Source organism: Ambystoma mexicanum, chromosome 5p, assembly GCF_040938575.1.
Source record: "Ambystoma mexicanum isolate Mex_15411 chromosome 5p, UKY_AmexF1_1, whole genome shotgun sequence".
In the NCBI taxonomy this organism is placed as follows: domain Eukaryota; kingdom Metazoa; phylum Chordata; class Amphibia; order Caudata; family Ambystomatidae; genus Ambystoma; species Ambystoma mexicanum.
The window spans coordinates 483,023,736-483,047,270 of NC_090930.1; the positions used below are offsets into that span (position 1 = coordinate 483,023,736).

At 46.7% G+C, this 23,535-nt stretch overlaps 1 protein-coding gene across 1 annotated transcript in view; it reads left to right on the forward strand.

Annotated features, from left to right (window-relative positions):
• The first annotated feature begins 14,880 nt into the window (after positions 1 to 14,880).
• LOC138480549 (growth hormone secretagogue receptor type 1-like) overlaps positions 14,881 to 23,535 on the forward strand; it is a 229,770-nt gene continuing 221,115 nt past the window's right edge. The window contains exon 1 of the mRNA XM_069612291.1: positions 14,881 to 15,640. Within this exon, the coding sequence (XP_069468392.1) occupies positions 14,881 to 15,640 (760 nt within the window). The remainder of the gene's footprint in view (positions 15,641 to 23,535) is intronic.

A 23,535-nucleotide genomic window follows, 5' to 3' on the forward strand; every position in this document is an offset into this window, starting at 1 on the left:
ATAATCTAACAGCGCATTGTTCCAACATCATATTAAACATTATACCAGTGGTTTCATTAAGGGTTTTCTCTAATACTCTGGTCAATTTCCTAATATTTTTAGAGTGCATTATTCGTCCCCACAATGGAATCTTGGAGTTTGCTACATCCCCTAATATCTAGAGAGCTGTGTCATCATCAATCCCTCTCCTAGGTTGATGTTTCAGTATTTCTTCAGTTGATGTTATGTATACTCCTGGCAGCAGTAGCCCCAAGTAACATGTTCCCTGCCAATCTTTGGGTAACCATGGATACGCTTGTTTCCCACAGACAAAGTAAATGGGTCCCCCGATGTATAAGAGCCTTGTCTCATTTATCAAAGTTGCAGTGTGCATACATTTGTCATGTGTACCCATATACTGTGAACCTTCTTTCTTTAGACAAAATAGTACTGTATCAGGATCATGGTTGATGGTGTAGGATGGTGGAGTTGCTTCCCTATTTCCTACTGGTGACATTCTAAATAATATATTTGATTGGTAGGGTTGAGATCGCTTATCTGTATATTTAGTAGAGGCAACATTGGTTGTACTTTTATTAGCAAAGACAGAACATCCTAGAGGCAGCAATACTTGTCTATCAAACTCATTGATGTTTGTCCGATCAAAGTTACCAGTGGTACTATCATTCCATTTACCAAAGAATAGAGCTCTAAAAGAAGCCTAACAAGCAGTTGACAATGGGAGTAAATATATATACCAACCTAAACCTTTCTCACCATGCTGTGGGAGGTGCAAACATACCCAGCAATTTGTTCTATTTAGGATAACATGTATATCATTCATAATACGGATGAGGTTGTTGTTGATGTACCCCTCCCTGTGTTCGAGATCAAGGGGACAAAGAGTATGTGAGTGCATGTAGAGAGGTGACAGGGTAGTGGAGTTGACCGTAGGTAACAGTATGCTGAGAGGATGTGAACTTTCTAAAAACCATAACACAGGTATTAGTACGAGCATAATTGATGCTACAATAGTTATGATAGTTCTGGACCATAGCCATTAAACTTGTATTGTCCAATGGCGATACTTTCCATGTCCTCGTTTATACATTCCCCAAACAGTGGCATAGTCTTTCAGTGTCCTTTAAGAATCCTCACTGAAACAGACTCAATAAGTTCATCCGTGGGTGGCACCTGACCACGTGGCCAATCTTGATTGTAATCTTCTTGTAGTCAATTCAATGTTTATTAGTCTTCTCTTCCCAGCCACCCTCTTGCTCCAAACAAACATTTCTGCGTCTTTGGGGGGAATAGAGGGAACAATTGTTGGTTTCCTGTGGGTGCAGTATTCTTACCACACTTTCCCAACTACAAAATGTCATCCTCTAGCTAATTCCGTGGTCGAAGGTTGTACCTGGTCACTCCAGGCACAGAGTGATCCGTGAACAAAGGATCAATATCCAAAGAAAGTGATGAAAGTGTTGGACGATCAAGTTGCTTGGTCTCAGGACCAGGACATTGGCCATCACTGAAAGGCTCACACTTGTTTTCGAGATCTTGACCCTCCTCCATCTCCCTTTTATCATAGGGCAAAGGCACTCATTTCAGGTGTGCTGCATGGATCCAGTGTTTCTTCCTGTCCATTCAAACAGCCGTCTGAGTAGCCAGTAGCAGCAGATAGGGACCTTGCCAATGAGCAGCAAGACTGGACTTCCGCTCAAAGTCTTTCACTAATACGTAGTCACCAGGTCGAATGTGGTGAGCAGGGCCCACGTATTTGTCAGGCAGTGCGGCATGAACCTGTTGGTGAATCAAGTGCATATTTTTAGTTAACTGATCACAGTAATCAGACAATAGTGGATACTCGATGTCTGACAATTTCTTAGGCCTAGGTGCATTCCATACATTAGCAGGTCTCCCCATCACTATTTCATAGGGAGAAAGTCCTGTTTTTTAATGGGCAGTGGTTCTCATAGATAATAGTGCTATTGGTAGGGCATCGGGCCATTTCAGATTGCTGTGTGCACACACCTTCGCTAGCTTGTTCTTAAGGTGGAAGTTATGGCGTTCAATTAAACCAGCACCCTTTCGGTGCCTGGCGGAATGGAAACGCTTATTAATCTGTAGCCTCTCACATACCTGTAGCATGATGGCGGCAATAAAATGAGGTCCATTATCGGACCATATTACTCTAGGCAACCGAAATCTTGGAAAGTACTCTTTTAGCATGACCTTTGCAGTGGACCTAGCAGAATTATCTTTCAAAGGGAAAGCCTCAACCCATTTGCTGAATCCACATATCACTACTAACACATGCTCATAATTTTGACATCACTCCATCTCAATGAAGTCAAAATGGATGACTTCAAATGGGATGGAAGGAGGTCCAAAACTACCCTTAGATGCTGGTGGTCCCTTTCCAATGTTGTGTTGTAGACAGATCATACAGTTCTAAACTAATCGTTCAGCAATCTTGAGAATGTTGTCATTATTCCATACTGGGTCTAGATGTTTACAAATACCTTTGGCACTAATGTGAGCTGGCCTATGTGCCATAGTAACTACAGCTGTTACATAGGTTTTAGGCAGCATCCATCTCTGTTTCTCACGATCATCCTAACAACCCTCACTATCCAACCCTGCTGGGCCAGAACCCCATAGTTAAATCTCCTCGGCTGTGGCTTCGGCCTGAATTTCTTTCACGCTACTAATGCCCTCTTCCATCATCCCAGTATCAGCAAACCACCTAGAAGAGTCCAACACATACATTCTTGATTGCGTGTCGGTGGCAGTTTGTTTGGCTATCTTGTCTGTGAATGCATTCCTGCTCCCAATATCGTCAGTCACCCTCTGGTGTGCTGTGCATTTCAATGGACCATGTTGAATTTTAGCACCATGAGAAGTTAAAAATCCCCTCTCAGTCCATAATCTCCCAAAGTTGTGAGCTACTCCAAAGACGTACTAATCGTTAGTATAAATATTCCCTCCAAGCCCTTGGGATATCTCACACGCTCTAGTCAAAGCAATTATTTCTGCAACGTGGGCAGAGTTGTGAGGAATTCTCCTACATTCAATAATTGTGTCTAAGGTAGTAATTGCATAAGTGGTGGTAGAAGTGATGTTTGGGAGTTTGAAACACAAACCATCACACAATATTTCCCCATCAGGGGATGGCAACGGTGTGTCACCGAAGTCAATTCTTCCTTTGGTGTCTTGTTCAGTGACAAAGGTAATCGTGGGTCGTGTCACTAGTACTGTCCTCGTTTAGAGGAGGTAAAGGTTCGGCCAGATTCAAAGAACAGCATCTCTTAATTTTGATGTGAGTTGCAAATAATATTAGCTCGTATCTCGTGAGCTGGGCAGATGTGAGATGCTGAATTTGCATTCTATTCAGTAGTACATCTACCGAGCGAGAGACCATAATGGTTGAGTGACTCAAAACCATGCCTTCAGTCTGTTTAACTGAGGCGGCGGCAGCAGCGGCCTCAGCCTTGAGATATTTCAACAAAGCAAATGCAACAGGGTCTTACGTGGAGGAAAAATAGCCGCATGGCCTGTTCCTTCCTCCATGTTCTTGTATCAAAACAGTCAAAGCACATACATCTCTCTCATGCACAAACAACACAAACTCCTTGCTATTATTTTGACCAGATCAAAAGTGTTTTGACAATCCGTATCCCAAGGTAGAGGTAATGGTACGTCTTTCCTTGTTAATGTCAGTAAAGGTTTGATCAAAAGTGAAAAATTAGGAATCCATTGCCTGCAATGAAAGCCCTCCCGAAGAAAGACCTAACCTCTTTCTGTGTATTTGGTATCGCAATTTCAGAGATGCTTTGTATTCTTTCAGGTGCAAGGCGCCTTCCCTCCTTCGACAGGAGATAGCCTAAATAGGTGACCTCCTGTTGACAATACTGACATTTCTTCAAAGAGGCTTTATGACCATTATCAGCTAGATGCTTTAGTAACAAAATAGTACCCTCCTTGCAAGCGCTCTCTGAATCTGCAGCAATAGGTAAGTCATAAATGTATTCCACAAGTGTGCATGAAGAAGGTAATTCCAGCATATCCAGTTGTTCCTTAAGGGACCTACTGTAAATGCTAGGACTCTCAGTGTATTCATGCAGTATTCGTGTGAAAGTAAATGAGCATCCCCGAGACCGCAAACAAGTACCTGCTATCTGGATGAATGGGGATGCTAAAATATTTATTTTTCAGGTCAATTACTGAGAAATATGTTGCCATATCAGAAATCATAGTCAGAATTGTGTTCATGTCGGGAACAATGGGAAAATGTGGTGCTACTACCAATCAATAACAAAACAGTAGGGTAAAGCATTATCACCTTTCTTATAAACAGGCAAAACAGGGATATTGCATGTGCTACCAGAGATTTCTTCTATCACACCTTGATGTATTAAATCAGAAAAAATACTTTTAAGTGATTGCTCACCATCAACTGAAACTTTATACTGTGGAATGCAAGGCAATGTAATACCAGTTTTTAAAACTATGTGCACTGGTTGAACATCTAAAATTCCTGCATCATTGTCATTTATCGCCCATAAATGTGTAGGTACCTGGTGCAAATTACTAGGTAAAGACAAAGCCATGAATTATGAGGTGGAATTCAGCTGGGGAGAAATAGTCAAGTATACTCCATCTGGAGAGCAGTAAATCACTGCGTGCAATTTTTTCAATAAATTCAATCCCAGCCGATTTTCACTGCAGTTGGTTGTCAATAAAAATGGACATGAGTCAGTGAAAATCCTAAAGAAATAGTCACTGGTTTAGAGACCAGGCTTACTACTGGGGTACCATAGAACCCTACTGATAAATGTTGTTGCCCTGACAGGGGAATATCTGGAACCTTTACATTATCAAAAGAGCATTTTTGAGCTCCTGTGTCCAGCAGAAATGTGTGCGCCCTATCCCCAACTTTCATTTTTACATAGGGTCCTTTCTGGTCTATGGGGATAGGAGTAGGTTCCAGACCCTGCTTCGGGCTGTCCTAGCGAAACAAAATTTCATCGGATGTAAACTATTCTGTAAAATATGTGTGTGTTGCATTGTCAAAAACATTTGTGCTTCGAATATTTTGTTGCCCATCTTGGGTCCCTGTAATTTTGTTATATTGCTGGTTTTGGGAAAACTGATTTCTATTCGGTCTTTGCATGCCATTGCTACATGCTCTCGACCTTCTATTGGGCATTCCATTTGCCTTTTGCTGGAGGATCAGACACTGTGCCCTCCAGTGGCCCTCCTGCTTTCAATATGCCCATTGGTTTATATTTACAATCCTTGTTTGCGGGGTAAACTGTCCTCTCTGTTGAGTATTCCCTCTGCGTGGTCCTCTTACAATTTGTTGTAAGAGCACCGTAGTTTTTAAGTCAACCTTTTGCTTTTCAATCTTCTCCTTCTCATTCTTCACCCTATTCTCATAATACTGGGCCATATGTAGAATTTCCGATTGCGACTTAGTCTACCATGCACTTTCAGAGTCCGTGATTTGAGAATGAATGTCTGGGAATAGCACATGTACAAATGTATCAACAAACAATCTCTTTCCTGGCTCCGTACTCAAATTCTGACCACTGAAATCCAAAACTACTAACTCAAACCTGTTAAAATACTCTGTGGCTCTCGCTGTCTTCCTTTGCATGCATGCGGTCAATTTGTCCCAAATGATTCTTTTTTTTTCGGGCACCAAAGTCTTCAGTTTGGTTACATTGTGATTCAGTAATATCAATATGTTCTGTGGAGGTTTTTCGCAAGCCTTTCTTGACCTATCAGCTATTTCAAGTGCAGCACAGGTATCGCCCATAACAGGTACATCGTCTACAGACCTAACCTGTTTCCATAAATTTGCCGGCAAGATGGCAGGAAATTGCAAGTCTATCGCCCTCATTACAAGTCCGGCGGTAACATCGCTGGTAAAACCGGCAGGTTGCCGGCGGACTTGCAATATTTACAGGCACCTGGCTTTCCAGAAACACTGGGGGAATACGACCCCGGCATTTCTGGAAGTCACGTGCGGGTAAATGGTAAATCCCCATTCCCATTTGAGTCCTATAGGAATCAATGGGAATGGGGGTGCCGGTAGCACCTGTACCGTTAATAACTAACGTTATAACGTGCTACCTTGAAAGTCTGCGGCCGGGTGCCGTTCCATCTGCCAGGTCAAACCTGGTGGGCGGGAGGGCATCCGGCCCACAAACTTGTACTCTGCGGGTCTGGTAATAATGGTGCTGGTGAGCCTACCAGCACCATTATTACTGGACCGGCAGGGTCGTAATGACCACCTTTGTCTCCTAAGGTGAAAACTTCAAGTTCAATACAGACTCTATTTCTTTACAGAACCCTGTGGGGTTCTTCCTAATGTCAGGGATAGACTGTTTAAGAGTGTTTGTGTTACGCTCACCTGGCTCCCACAGGGGCGTCGGTCGGACCCGGACTGCTGCAGCCTCCACCCACGTGATGCGTAGTGCAGCGATGACTGACTGGATCTGCCCTCCTAATCTTGTCAGCTTGACCCGTAGAAATATTCTCCTACAAGTGGAGAGATGGATTTAGCCACTTGTGGACTCAAGTGATAGCACCCCCACTGTCCTCCCCACTAATCACCTCTGAAGCGCCCTCTCAGCAATCTCACCTTATATTCTTGAAGGATGAGCCCTCCATCCTGCGAAGCACGCAGGGGCGCGTTGATGACCAGTTACTTCACTGGCCTGAGGATATTGGAAGAGTTGTAGACGAATCCTGACTCCAAAAGGTCCTGGGAAAGAGCCGTAAGTATATAGTTCGTAAGAGTTCAAAATGTCTGGAGTTCACTCCTGTCCAATTCCTCTTTTATCTTGCAGCTTTGAAGATTGACAGCTGAAAGCGCTCTGGTAAAAGTCTGTGTTACCCAACACTGTCCGGTAAATAATGCCAAGGGTTAAACTTGCTGCTTTCTCCTTATTTTACAGGTGCGGCATAAGAAGATGTGGCGTGCTGATGAATTATACCTCCGGCGGTAAAATCAGGTAAGCATATGGCGGCTAAGGAGATTGTCTCAGTCTGTCCTCTCTGCTCACCTTGTTGTTTCTTGTCCCCCTTAGGTGCCGGGATTCGGCGATGTAAGGATAGTGACAGCGCCGGATCGAAGAGATGCTGCGTGGAACGGTGAGTATGGCGCGGCGCTGCTGCTGGCGATGCGACGCGTTTAAAACAAAGTCTTTCCTCTGTTTTGAAGATGCGATGAATCCAGAATCAGGTAAGAAATCAGGTAATACTCTTGTTCTAACCTTTGCTTCTTTCCTTCTTTCTAGGTGCTCCAGGTTCGGAGCGGGCGTGGCAGCAGGCTGGATGCTGCTGCTGGCACGGTGAACATTACGCTGCTGGATGCAGAATAACGCGAAGCGTGTGCTGCTCTTCGGGCGTGGTTTAAATAGCCTTCAAAGTAGTCCCAGGTAGGTATTCCTCCCCGACCACACCCGAGTAACAAAATAGTCCCTAAGGTAAAGTAGCCCCGTCCAGGCCTCACATGGGCTTGGATCTTCTTGCAGCATGGTCTGCATCAGGTAAGTGTGAACTTATGAGCCTGGCGCCTATGGCGTTCATTAAGGAGCAATGCTAGGTCGAGGGACAATGAGGCTGGCGGAGTGTCATTCGAAAACGTGCATTTGTATATTACCATAATATATGCAACATAATGGGCCTCATTACAACCAAGGCGTTAAGGGGTTAACGGCGCCGTAAAAGGTGTCGGTGCCGTTAAACCCTTAACGCCTGATTACGAGGTCCCTTTGCGGGTTGCACTTTAAACGCCTGCTTTTAGCAAATCTGAGCTAAGTATTGTCCCATTTGTTCTATTAATACCTTTTGTTCAGGGACACCTCTGTGATCGGTCAGAGAGCCTGAATCGGCTGTTTCATCGCCTTCCTGTATATATAATTGCGCCCATTGCTGTAAAGCCTTTCTCCATACTTTCTCCATCCTAGCGGTACTGGGTGGTGGAACATACGGAGGAGGTGCAGTAGGAGGTGTTCGTCTTTTAATCAACAGTTTATGTATTAATTCATCAGATGCATGCAATTCTTTTTACAGGTATATTTTCTGTACCTCTAATTGAAACCCCCTATCCATTCCCCTCATAGCCTCCTCTTGTTTCTGCTGATCGTGCACTAATGCCTTTTCAGCTTGGGTAATGTGTCTGCGTGCAAATTTCTCCCTACTTTTGAGGCATTGGGTGGCTTCTTTTAGCCAATCCCTAGCTGCGTCAAAGGCAGCAGGCCTTGCTTTCTTCCTCAATAACATTAGCTCTAAATACTGTATTTGATTTATTTCAAAACTTCCCAATTTAGGCTACTCAAGGTCCGCCTCATGTTTGGTCTGGCGATGCCAAATACTGTTAAAAACGATAGCTCCTAATGCAAACTTTATGTACATCTCGTATGCAGGTGACCCTTCCGGCGGCGCCGGCTGACTATGTTCTAAGTCATTCCGCTGTCTTTTCTTACAACAAAGCGTTGCCCAACAAGTCGACAACTTATTGAACCCAGGCATTATTATCAAAAACAATGATTATTACCTGGTAAATATATTGCGCTAAATATTTGAACCAAACAATTCCAGTTTGAAACAAACTCACCTGATCAAAACAAAATCACTCCCCTCATCAATTCAAAACGAACCCCTCTGTTGCTGGATGGTCTACCAAAAAGCGAAACGCAGCATACGGTCCGGGAATCTCGCCGTTACGACCTCTGGGCGAAGTGGCGAACAGAGATCACAAGTAGCAGACTGCAAGGAACAGTGTCTCCTAAGTGCAGTGTCTCCTAAGTGCAGGGGCCCCCGATACTCACTGGTCTCAGTCCGTCCACCCCATCCTCGCAAAGCGATGGGTAGTCATTGGAAGATAGCCCCACATTTGGCACCATTTGTAAGTCTCAAATCTGAGTTACTGCAAATAAATGAAGAACATCAGTCATGAAGACAAATAAGTGTTGATTCTCGCTTGAAGCAGACCCAAGTTCAGCTATCTCTGCGCACAGTCAAAGAAATTGGGCAATGCATATGGGGAACAGACAGCCTTAAATGCACTTCAAAACAGCTTTGGCTGCTAAAATAATACATAGTTTATGACCCACGTAACGTGGGCATTTATCATGGCAACACATGGTACCTCGCTCTGTGTCATCTCTGTACAATTTACTGTTCACAGAGCGAGGAAGTTCATCACGTTCCCATCACAAGGAGGCAAGGAGACATTCAGTGCGCTTCGTTATCACTGTTTGTTTTACACCAAAAGAGCACTTTGCATTTTGGCTCGGCAGCATTGGAACGAACATTGTATGAAACGTGTGCGATAACCAATGCTTGTAAAGTTGAACTGCAGATGAGTGATTGAAATTTGAAACCAAGATATACGATACCTTTGACAGAGTGGTCCGGCATCGCATGCGTGCTCAATCGAAGGTCTCTGTAAGGTATCCAGCTGAGAGTTGACAAAAGAGTGGCAAGGGAGTGTGAATTGAAGTGGTCCTGCAACGGGTTCAAGCCGAATCCTGTGCACAATCAAAGGTCTTCGATGTTGATACAGTAAAGAGAGTTGATGGCAAAATGGATAAAGTTGGTCCGAGCCCGGCAGAGGCAGATCAATTGAAAGCTTTGTGTAAAGCAAGTTTGTGTCACAATGGATACATTGGTCTGAGCCTGGCAGAGGGAGACTCATTGAAGATTTTGGGCCTCATCACGAGTCTGGAGGTAACCCTTAAATGCGGCAGTAGCGCTATTACTGCTGCATTTAAGGGTCCACCAGATCATGGGCTTGGCGGATTTTCCCCCAGCTGGGGGCAAATCCGCTGCGATTTCGCTGATTTTCGGCGCTAATACCGCCGGTGGTAATAGCGTGAAAATTCCCCATAGGGCCCAATGGGGAATGGGGAATTCCTGAATGGGTGCAATGGGGAATGGGAACCAACCGTTCTGCCAAACCTGTGATCCGGCGCTAATAGCGACAGGGGGTTTGGCAGTAGGGCTAATAGCCCCGGCGGTAATACCCCCGGGGTTTGCGCCCAACTCACGATGAGGCCTTTTGTGTTAGAAAGGATCTGAGCCCGGCAGAGGGGGATCCAGGGTGAATCGTGAATCACCCGAGAAGTTGGATACATGGAAATCCTAAGAAAATTGTGTATATGTGAAATACAAACTTTGTGTTAAAGTGGATCTGAGCCGGCGGAGGGAGGTCCGAGATGAACAGTACATCACCTGAGAAAAGTGTACGCAGGAGAATCCTTAAAGGAAAGGAGCTTTATTATTTGTTTGTTGCATCAGGCCCTCTGAAAGAAGAGACTTTGAACGGCAAAGAGACTTTGGCACAGAAGGCCATGATATTGGAGTCTTGAACTGCACCCTCATGCTATGGAAGCCATAGACTGCGCTAAGCTCAAGTATGCCGCCTTATGCCATGCTGAAAATGTGGGGAAAGGAAGCCAACGGCTTGAACATCTTGACATATAATTTCTTGAACACTTTTCTTTTGCTTAACATTGTTTCCTCCACTAGGACTGTGTTATGTTTACTTTGATGGTTGTAGCTTGCTCCCATCCTTAGATGTGGATTTGATAGGCATTTTTCATACTCAATTGGAGTTCATTAAACACCCTTGAACTGTGGTCACTCGTGCCTGTCTTACTGTTGATACCATGCCTTCCTTACAGAGAGGAAAGGAGAGCAGGCGGCTGGCGTGGGGGGGGGTATACCATTATTAAAGCGTTTCTTTTGAAATTCTGCCATTTGGCAGGCCAATGTTCGTTGATTCGACCAAATAAATCCATGTATGTAGCAGTAGGAGAGTCGGAGGAGGGGGCAGGGGTATGGGAGGGCCCAATGCAAAAAAAGGTAAAATGTAGGTAGACCAAAACTAGTTGACCAAATTGCAGGCTTTCAAAAGACAAATTATGCAAACAGATAGGGAGTTGGAAGGGAGAGAGGAGAGCAGTGAGGTTGGAGGAGAGCAGAGGGTTTGGGGGTATAAGAGGAGAGCTGGGTAGGTGGGAAAGGAGAGGGGAGTGAGAGGTACGAGTGGAGCAGGAGGGGTTGAAGGAGGCAGACGGAGATAGCACTAAGGCAGAAATAAATGGAGTAGAGGAATGTGGCAGACAAAAGGCTGTTGGTGGCTGTGGAGTAGCACGGTTTGGCCAAGGAAGAGATGGGAATGCAGGTTGGACATGAGGGGTTGGGTAGAGGAAAAATCGTGGGTTGACAACGGAAAAGAGTAGATTGTAGTGCAGGAGAGGAGCTTTGTGCAAAATTAATTGGCAAAAGAAGGGTGAGTTTGGTTGACAGAGGAGTTGTATGGAAGAGAGGGGTTTGGCAGAGAGGAGATGATGGGGGATTAAGAATATTTAAAAATTTGGAGGAGGTGAGAGTGTTGGCGCTGGTGGAGGCAGGCTGGTTCGAGGGGTTACATTTACAAGAAAGTGATACTATCTCCTGGAAATTAAAGTGCACCCAATAGGGTCTTCCTGCGCTTTGAAATCAAACAATACAAGGTCTACAATTGGTTTTATAAATGAATTCAATACTAGCAGTGAAAGAAAAATATTTCTTATTCATCACATCTTTCAGTTTCAATGATTACACAATGTTCTTGAGTACAGTTTGAGTAGCTGTGCTGTTAACTAGCCCTATTTAGAGGTTTATGCTATGCTTCATAGGGATTATATTTTTTGATTGTTATTAACAATATTTTTAGATTTAAACTCAAGCAAGAAAGATGGGCACTTGGAGGGCAATAAGCCACAAGTAATTCTAAAATAATGTGTTTGCAAATCTGTTTTCTAGGATTATTGTTGGATTACATTGTTTTGGGATTTTTTTTAATCCTAAACCAGTAAGGATTATTATCACATGGATATTATTGACCTCCTCTCAACCAGTCGGAATGTTCAGAGTGCAGCCAATAACTACTGGTATTGACTGCTGTTAAAATGGATTTCTAAACTCTGGCCTGATAGACAGATGTTTAGGAGGCCACCCTTGTTAGTGAAACAGGGGACACGCCATGGAAGGTATCCAGACCAATTCACGGTAACTTGGAGATCATAGACGAACTTCAGAAGTGAAAAACCCTAACTCTATAGGTCCAAACCTACGATGAATGGAGTCTAGTGCTCAATGTTCGATGCGTGAATAAAACCGTTCGGTCGTGCTTAAATGTCACAAAGTGCCTTTTTAGAGAACTGGGAAAATTAGGGACAGAATTATGAAGGGTGAAAACAGGTTCCAAGAGTTAGGGCAGGATCTGCTGCGATGAACAAAACGATTCCCAACTTTCGTAGGACTTTATAAAAAGCGGTGGCTACCAAAGCCAAAGAGAGGACCACAAGCGATGTGTTAAGCGGTATGGATGAACAAGGGGCCACTGGGAAGTGGTTTCAGTACTCACCGCCCTTAGCTCGGTTTTGGTCCAAACTTGGCAGGTCTGGAAAGGGTTGTCCGGGGTTCTATTTCCCGCACTCAGTTAGGCTTCTAAGTGCATAGGCCCTGCGGGTGCAGATGCAGATGCAGATCCAGTTTGCAACAGGAGCTGAATCTCTCTATTCGGTTGAACAACAAAGGAAACACCGGTGCAGCTGATCTCAGGGCACAAGAAGAAACGCAGGAAAACTGCCTTCAGCGACTGTCACTGTCGCCCAGTGACGCAGGGGCACCCAACTCTTGTGATCTGATGCAGGCTTCTCTCTCATGGCCCAAAGCAGCTAGGACAACGAAATGTAGTTGAAAGGTGCCATACAGTACAAGTTAGGATTCCCCCAAGTTTCAAGTCAAAATTCAACATGGCGACGCTCCTGCATGATGGACAAGGTTTGAGCTGAATGGCCCGGGGACACTTCCGAACAGGCTCTTTTGCAGGGCAACCAGGAGGCATTGAAAGTGATTGGTCCCACCACTCCAAAGGTTCAAAGCACCTGTGCAGGTCTTCTGAGATGGAGCGCAAAGCAGGGCTCTACTAGTACAGCAGCGCAATCAGGGTACCAACCTTCTTCAGCACGGTTCTGGATAGTCCTTGGATCTGCTCTGCTCTTCTGAATACTTGACTCTGTCTACAGGTTGATTCAGACATGTTTCTGACCTGCTGGTCTGCATTCAGGACCCCTCCTCATCTCTCAAAGTCTAGCGAGTGCTTGCACCGGGTCAGCCAATGAGGCGATCTGCCCCACTCAAGCACACCAGCATTGGTCCAATAAGGGACCACTGTGGCTCTCATGATCTTGTGCACACCAGCCAACCTGGCACCGGTAGTGTGGATTGGCACCAGAATGTCCCAGTCCACTTCCTGGGTAATCACACACTTGACCTGCAGTAGCCTGTGAAAGAAGTGGCTTTCGCGGGCAACTGCATGTCCAAATATGGAAATTCTGGGTCACAAAGACCAGGGGGAAAGCCAAAGGACAAGATGGCCAAAGGAATAGACAAATGACCTCGTGGCACAGCCATGGTGGACACTACCCAGAGTCATTAGCCAAACACAGTAAGCGCAGCATGACTCAGTAAAAAGTTGTAACAAGAACAAGAAAAAGCTTCTGCTGCCACCAGTCAGTTCCTAGGCACACTGTCCAGTCACCAAAAAATCCTTAAGGGATGGCTAGGACCAGAAAACAGAAGGACCTCGTTGTGCAATACAGTAATGTACTTTGCGCAATTATAAAATGTCACCAAAAGTGGCAACAAAGTCGAAAGACTAGGAGAAACCTGTTTTTTTCGATGCTGTTCTTTTTAACATACCAAAGAGAAAGTAAAGCATGGGGAAATGGTTTCACTTTCTTAAAGTGAAGCCGTGTACCTTTACATGATGCCTAATGCATGCGTGCTCATGTTTAATCTTCTCCCTCTCGTTTTACCACGCTGCAAGAGAAATTATTCATTTATGAAGACAGCCTTGATGTTTAAATACTACAAAATGAAACCACATTTCATGAGCCTGTCGATTAGCTTCGCCTTATTCATGTTTTTAACTTAACCACTAAAATGCCAAAGCACGATTATACATGGTGCCTGCAGCAAAACACAGCGTCCTTCATGGAGCAGTGTCCTTCAGACCACTTCACAAGAGCTGATGTTTATTTAATGTGCACTCACTCATCGATATTTCTCGGTTGGATGAGGGGCGGTTGGGAAGTGCTGTTAGCATTAGGCACGGAGGGACGGACAGTGGGTGTAAGATTAATGACAAGAACATTATGTTTATTCTTTGTAATCCAGAGAACCAGTAAAATTCACTCTGCAGCACGTCCTGATGATTGCCAGAGTTTTGCGCCTCGCTGCTTATCTGTTGACTTGATGGTACAGAGAGGGGGTGGGCTATTTCCTCCTGTTATAAGTTGATGGCTGAAAGATATTAGAAGCAGCAGCACTTGGCTCCCTAAAAAGAGGTCTGGAGGGACTTACATACTCGGGCCTTCTGCAAACAGTAATGGAGCAGCATAACACGCGCGCTGGCCTGCTGATGGTTGCACCATTCCCGCCCTCCGACCCAAGGCGTTCTCCACAGCAGATGAAAATGCGCTCGCTTGAAGGCTGCTCTGTGAGTTAATCTTCTCGACAACGCTGAAGCTGAAAACTGGGCACCTTCAGAGAAAAGGAATCACTTTCCACACCAAATGCTCCAGACGAGCCAACTACTCTCTCTCTCTCTCTCGAAGGCTACCAAGAAATCCTAGAGTGTCGTGTTGCTCACCTAACGCTTTGCTGTCACGCTTCGAACAGCAGCTGTAGACCTATTTCTCCCGAAAGGTTTAGGAGTTCTAGGATGGTATAGTTCTGCCAGATTGTTCGAGAAGGAAGTCTAAGGGGCCAGTCGTTTTTCGTACCATCTATAGCATGAATGACATTGGGACACTATCCCCATGACCAGAAATGGATTTTGCAGAGAATCACAGCCTACTGGAGAACTGGACAACCAGCAATGCAGAATGGATTCCGACAGCTCTATTTGAAGATCAAGTGCTAATTCCTGTCACCACCGTCTGCATCGTCCTCTTTGTAGTGGGAGTCACTGGGAACCTCCTCACAATCCTCGTCTTTACGAGGTACAAAGACATGAGGTCCACCGTGAACATGTATCTGTCCAGCATGGCGCTTTCAGACATACTTATTTTCCTGGGCATGCCATCAGATTTATATAGACTATGGAAATACAGGCCATATATTTTTGGCGATTTTATCTGCAAGCTTATTTTTTACATGAGCGAAACCTGTACCTACAGTACTATTTTGCACATAACTACCTTAAGTGTAGAGCGATATCTCGCCATATGCTTTCCCCTGAAAGCTAAAACGATGATCACCAAATGCCGTGTAAGGACGGTGATATTATTTTTGTGGATTTTTGCCTTACTGACGGCGGGCCCCATCTTGCTTCTTTTTGGGGTTGAGCATCCTGAAGGAACCCCAGCAGACGAAACCAAGGAGTGCAAGCACATGGAGCACTCGGTGCACACAGGCCTCCTCCAGACAATGACTTGGATCTCCACCATATATTTCTTCCTGCCAATGCTCAGCTTGACTCTGCTGTACGGGCTAATCTGCAGAAAGCTTTGGATGACTAGACACGGGGTGCAAGGGCCTCCGACTGCAACACGAGAGAAGTACCACAAGCAAACGGTTAAGATGTTAGGTAAGCGGCAACATTCCTCATGTGTGATGACTGCCCCTAGCTATGGGATTCATGATCATCATTGTTGAGTGCAGCTGCTGTCCAAGGTGATTTGCCAGGAATAGAGCACATTTTTACCTTGTGCAATGTATGCGCATGAGCAGTACTCAGAAGCATTTTGGGTCATTGCTTGAACTTTCAAAGAGGAATAGTAAGGATAACCAAGAACAACTCTTTCCCTTTGGGGGAGGAGCCCCCATGTAAACGTCTTCCTGTAATATTCGAACATGCTGATATTCTGATATTGCTTTTGTTCAGACAAAAACAGTGGAAAAAAAATAATTATGAGGTCTGTTGTGACGTAGAAGGCAGCCAGCCCACCTTAAGGAGAAAGCCACCTTAAGGGAAGAAGAGGCAGGCAAGGACAAGGGGGGGGGGGAGAGAGGAGAAAGGGCAAGCAGAACCCGGGAGTCTGTTGGAGAGGGTAAAAAAGAGAGGTTACGTACCCCTGTCTCTGTGTATTATGTGTATTAATGTAGTGAGCGAGTGAAGGCCAGGCCTGCAGGGCCCTTGTGTGGAGAGACCCAACCACACCAAAACAACTGGCGATGAGCGGTCGATCCCACGCCTGAAGGAAACGTAACCACCCTACGTGCTGCATCAAAGGGTGAGGTCCGGCACATCCGCTAATAGCACCTGGGTGCTCCTGGGGACCCTGGCAGCAACCCGACATGAGCGGGGTGGAGGAATGCCGGCCACCCCCCACAGCACGTGTTCCCCTCGTGAACGAGGGAGATCAAGCGCCTTGCTGAAGTGGCACACCAAAGCGGCGACGTGCGTTGCGGGGGAAACGGAAGAGGATACAAGTGCATCGGGACAACGCACACCACAACAACGCCGGCGGGGTGCAATAGGAAGTACCGTGACACGAAACTAGCAGCACGTACAAGGAAGTGCACAAGGAAACAAAGTGAAGGGGCACCAGAGAACAAGTATTGCCAAGTTACAACACACCACAGGTGTGCCAACAGCGCAAGTGAGAACCAACGGCATACCAGAATCTAGGAGACCCACAGAGACGCCAAGTGAACACAAAGGCAAAGGGAAGAGTAGGAAGACACACACATCCACCAAGATGGGAGAAGGAGGACGGCCCCAGAGGTAGTAAAGGCCCACGAGGGAGGAGGATGAGGCTGACATAGTGACACAGCACCTGAGCACAGAGGTGGAAGCAAAAGGTTCGCTGACCAGGCGACTGAGAGGAAGAGTCCATGGGGAGAGGACAACCATACTGCAACACGAAAGAAACCTCCTACACAGCAGCACACAGGGAACAAGCTCTGGCGGGGAGGAAGGAGAGCACATGCAACAGCTGAGCCACGTGCATCCCAGCACAGGCCCCAAGAATGAAAGAGTACCAACCAACTCAACAACCCTGGGACATAGACTACCCAGTAAACCACCAGGGAAGTGCTTCCCCCAAGACCACCCTTACACCAAACAGCCCAGCAGACTAATGGAGGAGACATTCACACAGGCAACATGCGTAGCACACACAGCAACATAGGATGTGCCCACCACAGGCACAACAGACACAGGAAGGCGAAGGAAACAAAGAATATGACGCCAAGAGAGCGAAGAGATGGTCTAAAGGGAGCACAAAGGACAGAGAATAAACGTTCGGCAGAAAGATGTGACCTGCAGAGGGCACTAAAATCAGGACGCCAGTGGGGCTCACAAGGTTAGAAGAAGGAAAGTGCACAGCAGAGAGCAACGTAAACGAAACAACATGGCAAGAAGAAATTGAAAAAGAAAAAAGAAAAGAAAAGAGATTGGAAGCAAGAACAACAGACGACAAAGAGGCAGAAACGTGAGTTTCATGTGAAGGGGGAGATCCTGATGACTCTGATGTAACGAAAACACTGGAGAAGGCAAATGAGATGGCCACAAGAGAGACCGCCCAAGGAGGGGGCCACAGGAGAGATCGCCCAAGGAGGGGGCTAAGGAAGAATACTGCCCAAAGAGGGGGCCAAGGAAGAATACTGCCCAAGGAGGGGGCCACATGAGTGACTGCCCAAGGAGGAGGCCACAGGAGATATCGCCCAAGGAGGGGGCCAAAGAAGAATATGCCCAAGGAAAGGGCCAGATGAAGTACCGAGCGTAGGAGAAGGCAGACCCAGTACTGCTGGAGGCAAGCATACCTAAAGGTGAGGAGGACCTACAGGGTGCCATAGAAGGGAAGGAGAGACCCGGTGAAGGGGGAGACTGATCCAACCAGGAGAAGTGGACGGAGGCCGCTGAGAAGACGCGCCAGGGTGAGAAAGACCCAACGCAGTGTAGCAGCTGACAAAACCGGAAAGCAAAGGAGGGTCAACGAACAAAGTGAGCCACCATCAAGGAACCAGAGCACAGGCCAGGAATGAAAGCTCGCAGGACACAACCTGGCATGGCCGACAAGGCGACCGGAGAAGTAGCATGAGGCGGCCACCCACAGAGACCCCCCACAATCAAGCCATCAAGACCAACAAGACAAGCGCTTGTCAAGAAATGCCACACCAACAAAGCAGCACAAGCAAGAGCACCCACAAACACTACAACACAGAGACAGCACAGAGAATGGGGCCACCCAGAAGAAAAGAGAGTGGGGGCAAGATTCAGCACAGGCACACTCAGCACACGGAATGACCTGCTACCAATCAGACATGCCCAGCCGAGTAAGTGGACAAAGGAGGCACCACACCCAAATCCAAGCCTTCCACTGCCTGGTGAGGTACCATCATCATCGAGCGACTTTGGAAAGACAAAGCCCAAGACAAGAACAGAAACCGATCAGAACACAGGGCGATACCATAACACAAGTCTCCAGGACGACTATCATCCACTGACCACACAGCACATGTACTGGGGGGGATGGGAAACAAACCTACCTCTCAGTCTCTAGAACAGCGGCACCTGAACATCAAGGCCGCCAGCGCAAAGGATGAGGGAAACGGGAAATAGTAACACAAGAACAGGGCTGCTCAGCAGCTTACCAAAGACATGGGGCATGGGGTGAAGAGCTTGAAGGGACAGAAAGGAGACGCAAAGAACAATGCTCTGACATTACCCCCCAACGACAGAGAGAGAAAGAGAAGGAGATCAGCAACAGCAAATGCCAGCAGAGGATAGGTCAAAGAAAGGGGCGCCCAGGCTGAAAGGCCGCTAAGGATGCCAGAGAGGACAATGCAAACGGAGAAGAAGGATGTGGAACAGCAGCAAGCGACAGAGGGCGAGGAAGATGTCAGTTCTCCCGAAGCAACTGAGGACTACATCAAGGAGACACAACAGAAGAGATCACGAGCACGAACGATGTGGGAGGAAGAGCTCACCCTGGGCAAGTTTGCCAGGAGGGCACAAAGGCCTCGACGTGGGTGCAGAAGGGGAAAACAGCAAAAGGGAACTTGGCCAAGGAGAAGAGCACCACAGCCTCCAGAACGCAGGAGAAGAAAGATCAACCCCTACAAAGATGATAAGCAAGGGGGGGGATTTGTGACGTAGATGGCAGCCAGCCCACCTTAAGAAGCGTGCCACCTTAAGGGAACAGGAGGCAGGCAAGGACAAGGAGAGGGGGAACAGGAGGAAGGGCTAGCAGAGCCTGTGAGTCAGTATGTTGGAGAGGGAAATAAAGAGAGGTTATGGAATTCCCTGTCTTGTGTATTAATGTAATGAGCAAGTGAAGGCCTGGCCTGCAGGGCACTTGTGTGGAGAGACCCAACGACACCACCACAAGGTCACTATTTATAAATGTGTAAAAGCTACAAACGTTGCAAATGCCATTGTTAGGGTACCAGCATTCAGTATAAAATAACGTATTTTTTTTTACTAGCTGTAGCCAGCGTATCCTTTTCCAGTCAAGCACTTTCTCTGCACACTCTTTTTCCCCTCTCTCTCTCTCTCTCTCTCTCTCTCTCTCTCTTCTCCACGTCCTTCATACACCCAGTCATCACGTTTCAGAACTCTGAGCCGCGTACGCAAAACACGTTGTATGTTTTAGTGGGTGTTACAAACATACATTTAATCCTGCTCTTCTGTGCAGACGGAGATTAGCATATCACGCGAAAGGACTGTACACGTTCCGATGAGGTAAGAGTAGTCATTCAGGGCAGTTTCTTGACAATTGGTGGACGGGTCGAAACACTAGAACGCGTGGAGCAGGACGATTTGGCCTGGCCAATTGGCCGCAGAACCTGTTTTGGCACGCCCATTTCAGCACGACCAGTTCCAGCTGGGATGTTCTGGCGCCAGGATGTTTTGGTGGGGGTTGGCCGCATTGTAAGCAACAAGCCTAGGGACATGTTCCGTACACGCATCCCACTGCTACATTCATGAAGGAGCTACTGTAACCAAAAGAAAAACATTTAAAAAAACAAACTCAGACTTGAAAAAATAGCTGCAAAATAATACACCAGTGATTTTTATTTATTTTTGGATTTGTAAAGCGCCTACATACCGGAGTAATCTGTGACTCCCCCAAAATCACTAACGTTTCCCTCCATGTCTGTGCACAGGGCGCCATTGCTTTCAGTTAATCATTTGGGCAGAGTACACCGGGAGCACACACCACTGTCTCTGCGTGCTCGGATCATGGGACTCGGTGTGCTACACTACACAAATCACTCCTACTTACATTATGGACCTCGGCAACATGCTTTACACCTGCTGCCTGCAGGCGGTATACAGGTCTTCGCAGCAGCAGCCCAACCTACCGAGGTACCACCTGGCTGTCAAAGTTACCCCCACCTGCGAGGCTAAGAACTTCAGGGTCATCTTTGACTCCCCCCTTTCCTTCTCTGCCCACATCTCTGAGGTCTCTAAAAAGTCAAATTTCCGACTGTACCTCCTCAGAGGTACTCTGCCTTTCCTCTCCTTCCCCCAGAAGCTCATGGTATCTCAAGCTCTGGTTCTCTCTAGCGTGGATTACTGTAACAGCCTCTTTCTAAATCTACCTGCCTCTACTCTCCGCCCTCTGCAACTAATCCAGAGCAGGACTGCGAGACTTGTCCTTGGCCTCAAGCCCTGGTTTCGTATCTCTCCAGCTCTGAAATCTCTCCACTGGCTCCCAGTGGATGCAAGGATTAAATTCAAAACCCTCTGCATTATCCACAAGTCTTTCTGGGGCCTGAGTCCAAAATACCTTCAGCTAGCCCTCTGCAAATACCTCCCCTCTCGAGCTCTTCGCTCCTCTACCTCCAACTCACTCAGGGTCAGTCGTTTTTCTAAGAAACGAGCGGGGGGTAGATCTCTGTCTTCGGCTGGGGCCTCCCTCTGGAACAGCCTCCCTGCCACTCTAAAACTTGAGGAGAACCATCTCCGGTTCCAGAAGCACCTCAAGACCTTCCTCTTTTCTTCTGCCTTCGCTCCCCCTCTCCCCTGCTGATCTGTTCTCTCTTGGCACCCTCTGTCTTTTGGGCCCAGGTACCTGCTCATCCTGCCACCCTCCCGCTCTGCCTCCGGGCAACCCCTTGCACTGGGGTCTGTATCTGTACCCATACAGCCCCCCCCTTTTTCTTCGTGAACTTATCAGACCTACCCTGTCTGCTGCCTTAATCCTAGCACTTGCAAATTGCTGGCTGCATTACCACTGTTTGTTGCCTTTATTATTTATTTATTGTTATTTATCTGTTTCTTCTCTGCTTCGCACTTTCCACCTCTCCCCCCTTCCATGCACTTTTCCCCTCCCCCTCTCCCATGCGCGTTCTCAATGTCACTGGGCCTAGTAAGATCACTGTTTTGTTCTCCCTTGTTCCCCTCCCTTGCCTTGTCGCGCTCTGACACACTTGTGTACGAGCGCGATAGAAATAAAATATCTATCAATCAAAAACATAGCATTTGCACTTTCCCGGCAGATACCGCCAAATGTCTCTTCATATCGTGAACAGTCACGTGGTTCACGTAACTAGATGGTATTTAGATAGCACATACCACAAGCGGAATGGCCTCTGGGAGCGTGGGAAACAGTTGTTGCTGGCTGACTCTACAGTCTTCATTATCTGCTGTTGGCTGTAGCTCAGTTAGTTGAGCACTCAACGATGCGACTGTGAAACACCAAAGAGCAGGCTCAAGCTTTTATCTTTCCTAAGTCAGCACGCGAGTGCATTATGTTAGACAGTGGTAGCGTTTGTTATTTACAGCGCTCTCCCAGAGTGCACGGAAAATCATAAATCACCAATGTAATTACATAGCCAATACTTTGAACGCAGAAGGATGCAATAACTTGCAACCACACACTCTTAGAGAATAATGAGCACTTATACGGCTATTTATTCAAAGCTTATAAGCAACCAGTGATAACATAGAAATAAATCACAGAAGAAACATAGACATAAATCACAGAAGCAGCAAAGAATTCAAGAGGAAATACATCACCGTGAGCGTAACTGGATTCCTCATCTCGCCAGAAGCGGCTGGAAGACCCCGATGACAGCCAGGCCGAGAGCACAACAACCCAAAGGAATGCCGGATGAAAGCGTCCCCCTCCGGCTGAAGTCTCTCCTGACCACCCGCAGGGTTCCGCATATATGCACACTCCGAAAAGGGGTGGCGATTTCTCAAACCTTCTGGCAACGCACTTGCGCATTGATGAGCAGCCGTTGGTTGCCAGCTGGGTCCACCGACAGTACCCTCAAGGAGCAGAGTACCTCCCTCCTCTAAAAACAAGCACCACGAAAAACAGTCCCATAGCTCATAACAAGACATAACAAAGTTAGCTTTCCCACCATAAATGTCCTTGACTGCATACCAAGTTTGGAAAGCATGTTTTCTTCAGCACAGTGAATCTAACTCTCAGCAAAATGCGTGCAGCTTTTCACTGCGGCATGAAGTAAATATCCATCATGGCTCCGAGCGCTCCCAGAATGCACTGCCCACCAGCGCCATTTTAGTTCAAGCATAACAAGCGCCATGAAACCATCGGCACTGTAACAGAGACCGCTATATAAACCCAGCCAAGAGCACTTGCTATTTATCTCTGCACGTGTATGGTCATCACAGTGTCAGGGTAAAGACAGAGCAAGAGACCTGTTGGGTCTGCATTGTTTGAGCAGACCTTGGATGGGCCCAACTAGGCGATCATTATCGGCTGTTAATATTCATGATATGTAATTAGCATTTCAGAGCGAAGACTGAGCTGGGGAGGGCTTCCAGTGACTGGGGAAGCTAGTTGGGCCTGGTTCTCTTAATCTCACTGCCACCACTTATCTGTGTAGGAAGGATAGCAGAGACCACCCCCAGCAGTAGGGCACAAACCAGGCACACCGTGACCTGGTGACCTCATCTTCAAGCTACACAAGATGATGGGCACTCTAGCAGATGGGCAGAGAGGGTGGCAGAACCTGGGTGGCAGGAACTCAAGAGGACCATATCCTGGTCTACAGCCATCCTCCCCACAACCCTCCCGCCCCATGACACATGTGCGGCCATTTCACGACCCCATGGCCCCTACACCCACTGAGCTGCTCTTCAACCCCCACCGATTTACGAGTGCATATCCCTCTGAGCCCCACGTGGGCTTCGTGGGCTTCCCCGTCAGGCAGTTGTTAGGCAGAATTATATTCCGTCCCCTTTGGGAACACCACACACAATTAAGACTACAAGTGACAGTACAAATTCACCTTTGGTACAAGCCTGTACTACACAGTAAAGTGGAAGTGATGGCTTCGCAGCCAGACTTATCTCAAAAGAAAGTGAGCAGTATCAAATAGTTACACAAAGGACAGCAATTACTATGATTCAGGCAAATACCGACTCAAGGTTTTCAAGTAAAAAAATATACATTTATTTCACTCTTCGGTTGTATAACATTACACCCTTATAAGCAGTTTCAAAATCACACTCTCAATACACCACACCACTTCCCTTAAATCCTAGACAAGTTAAGC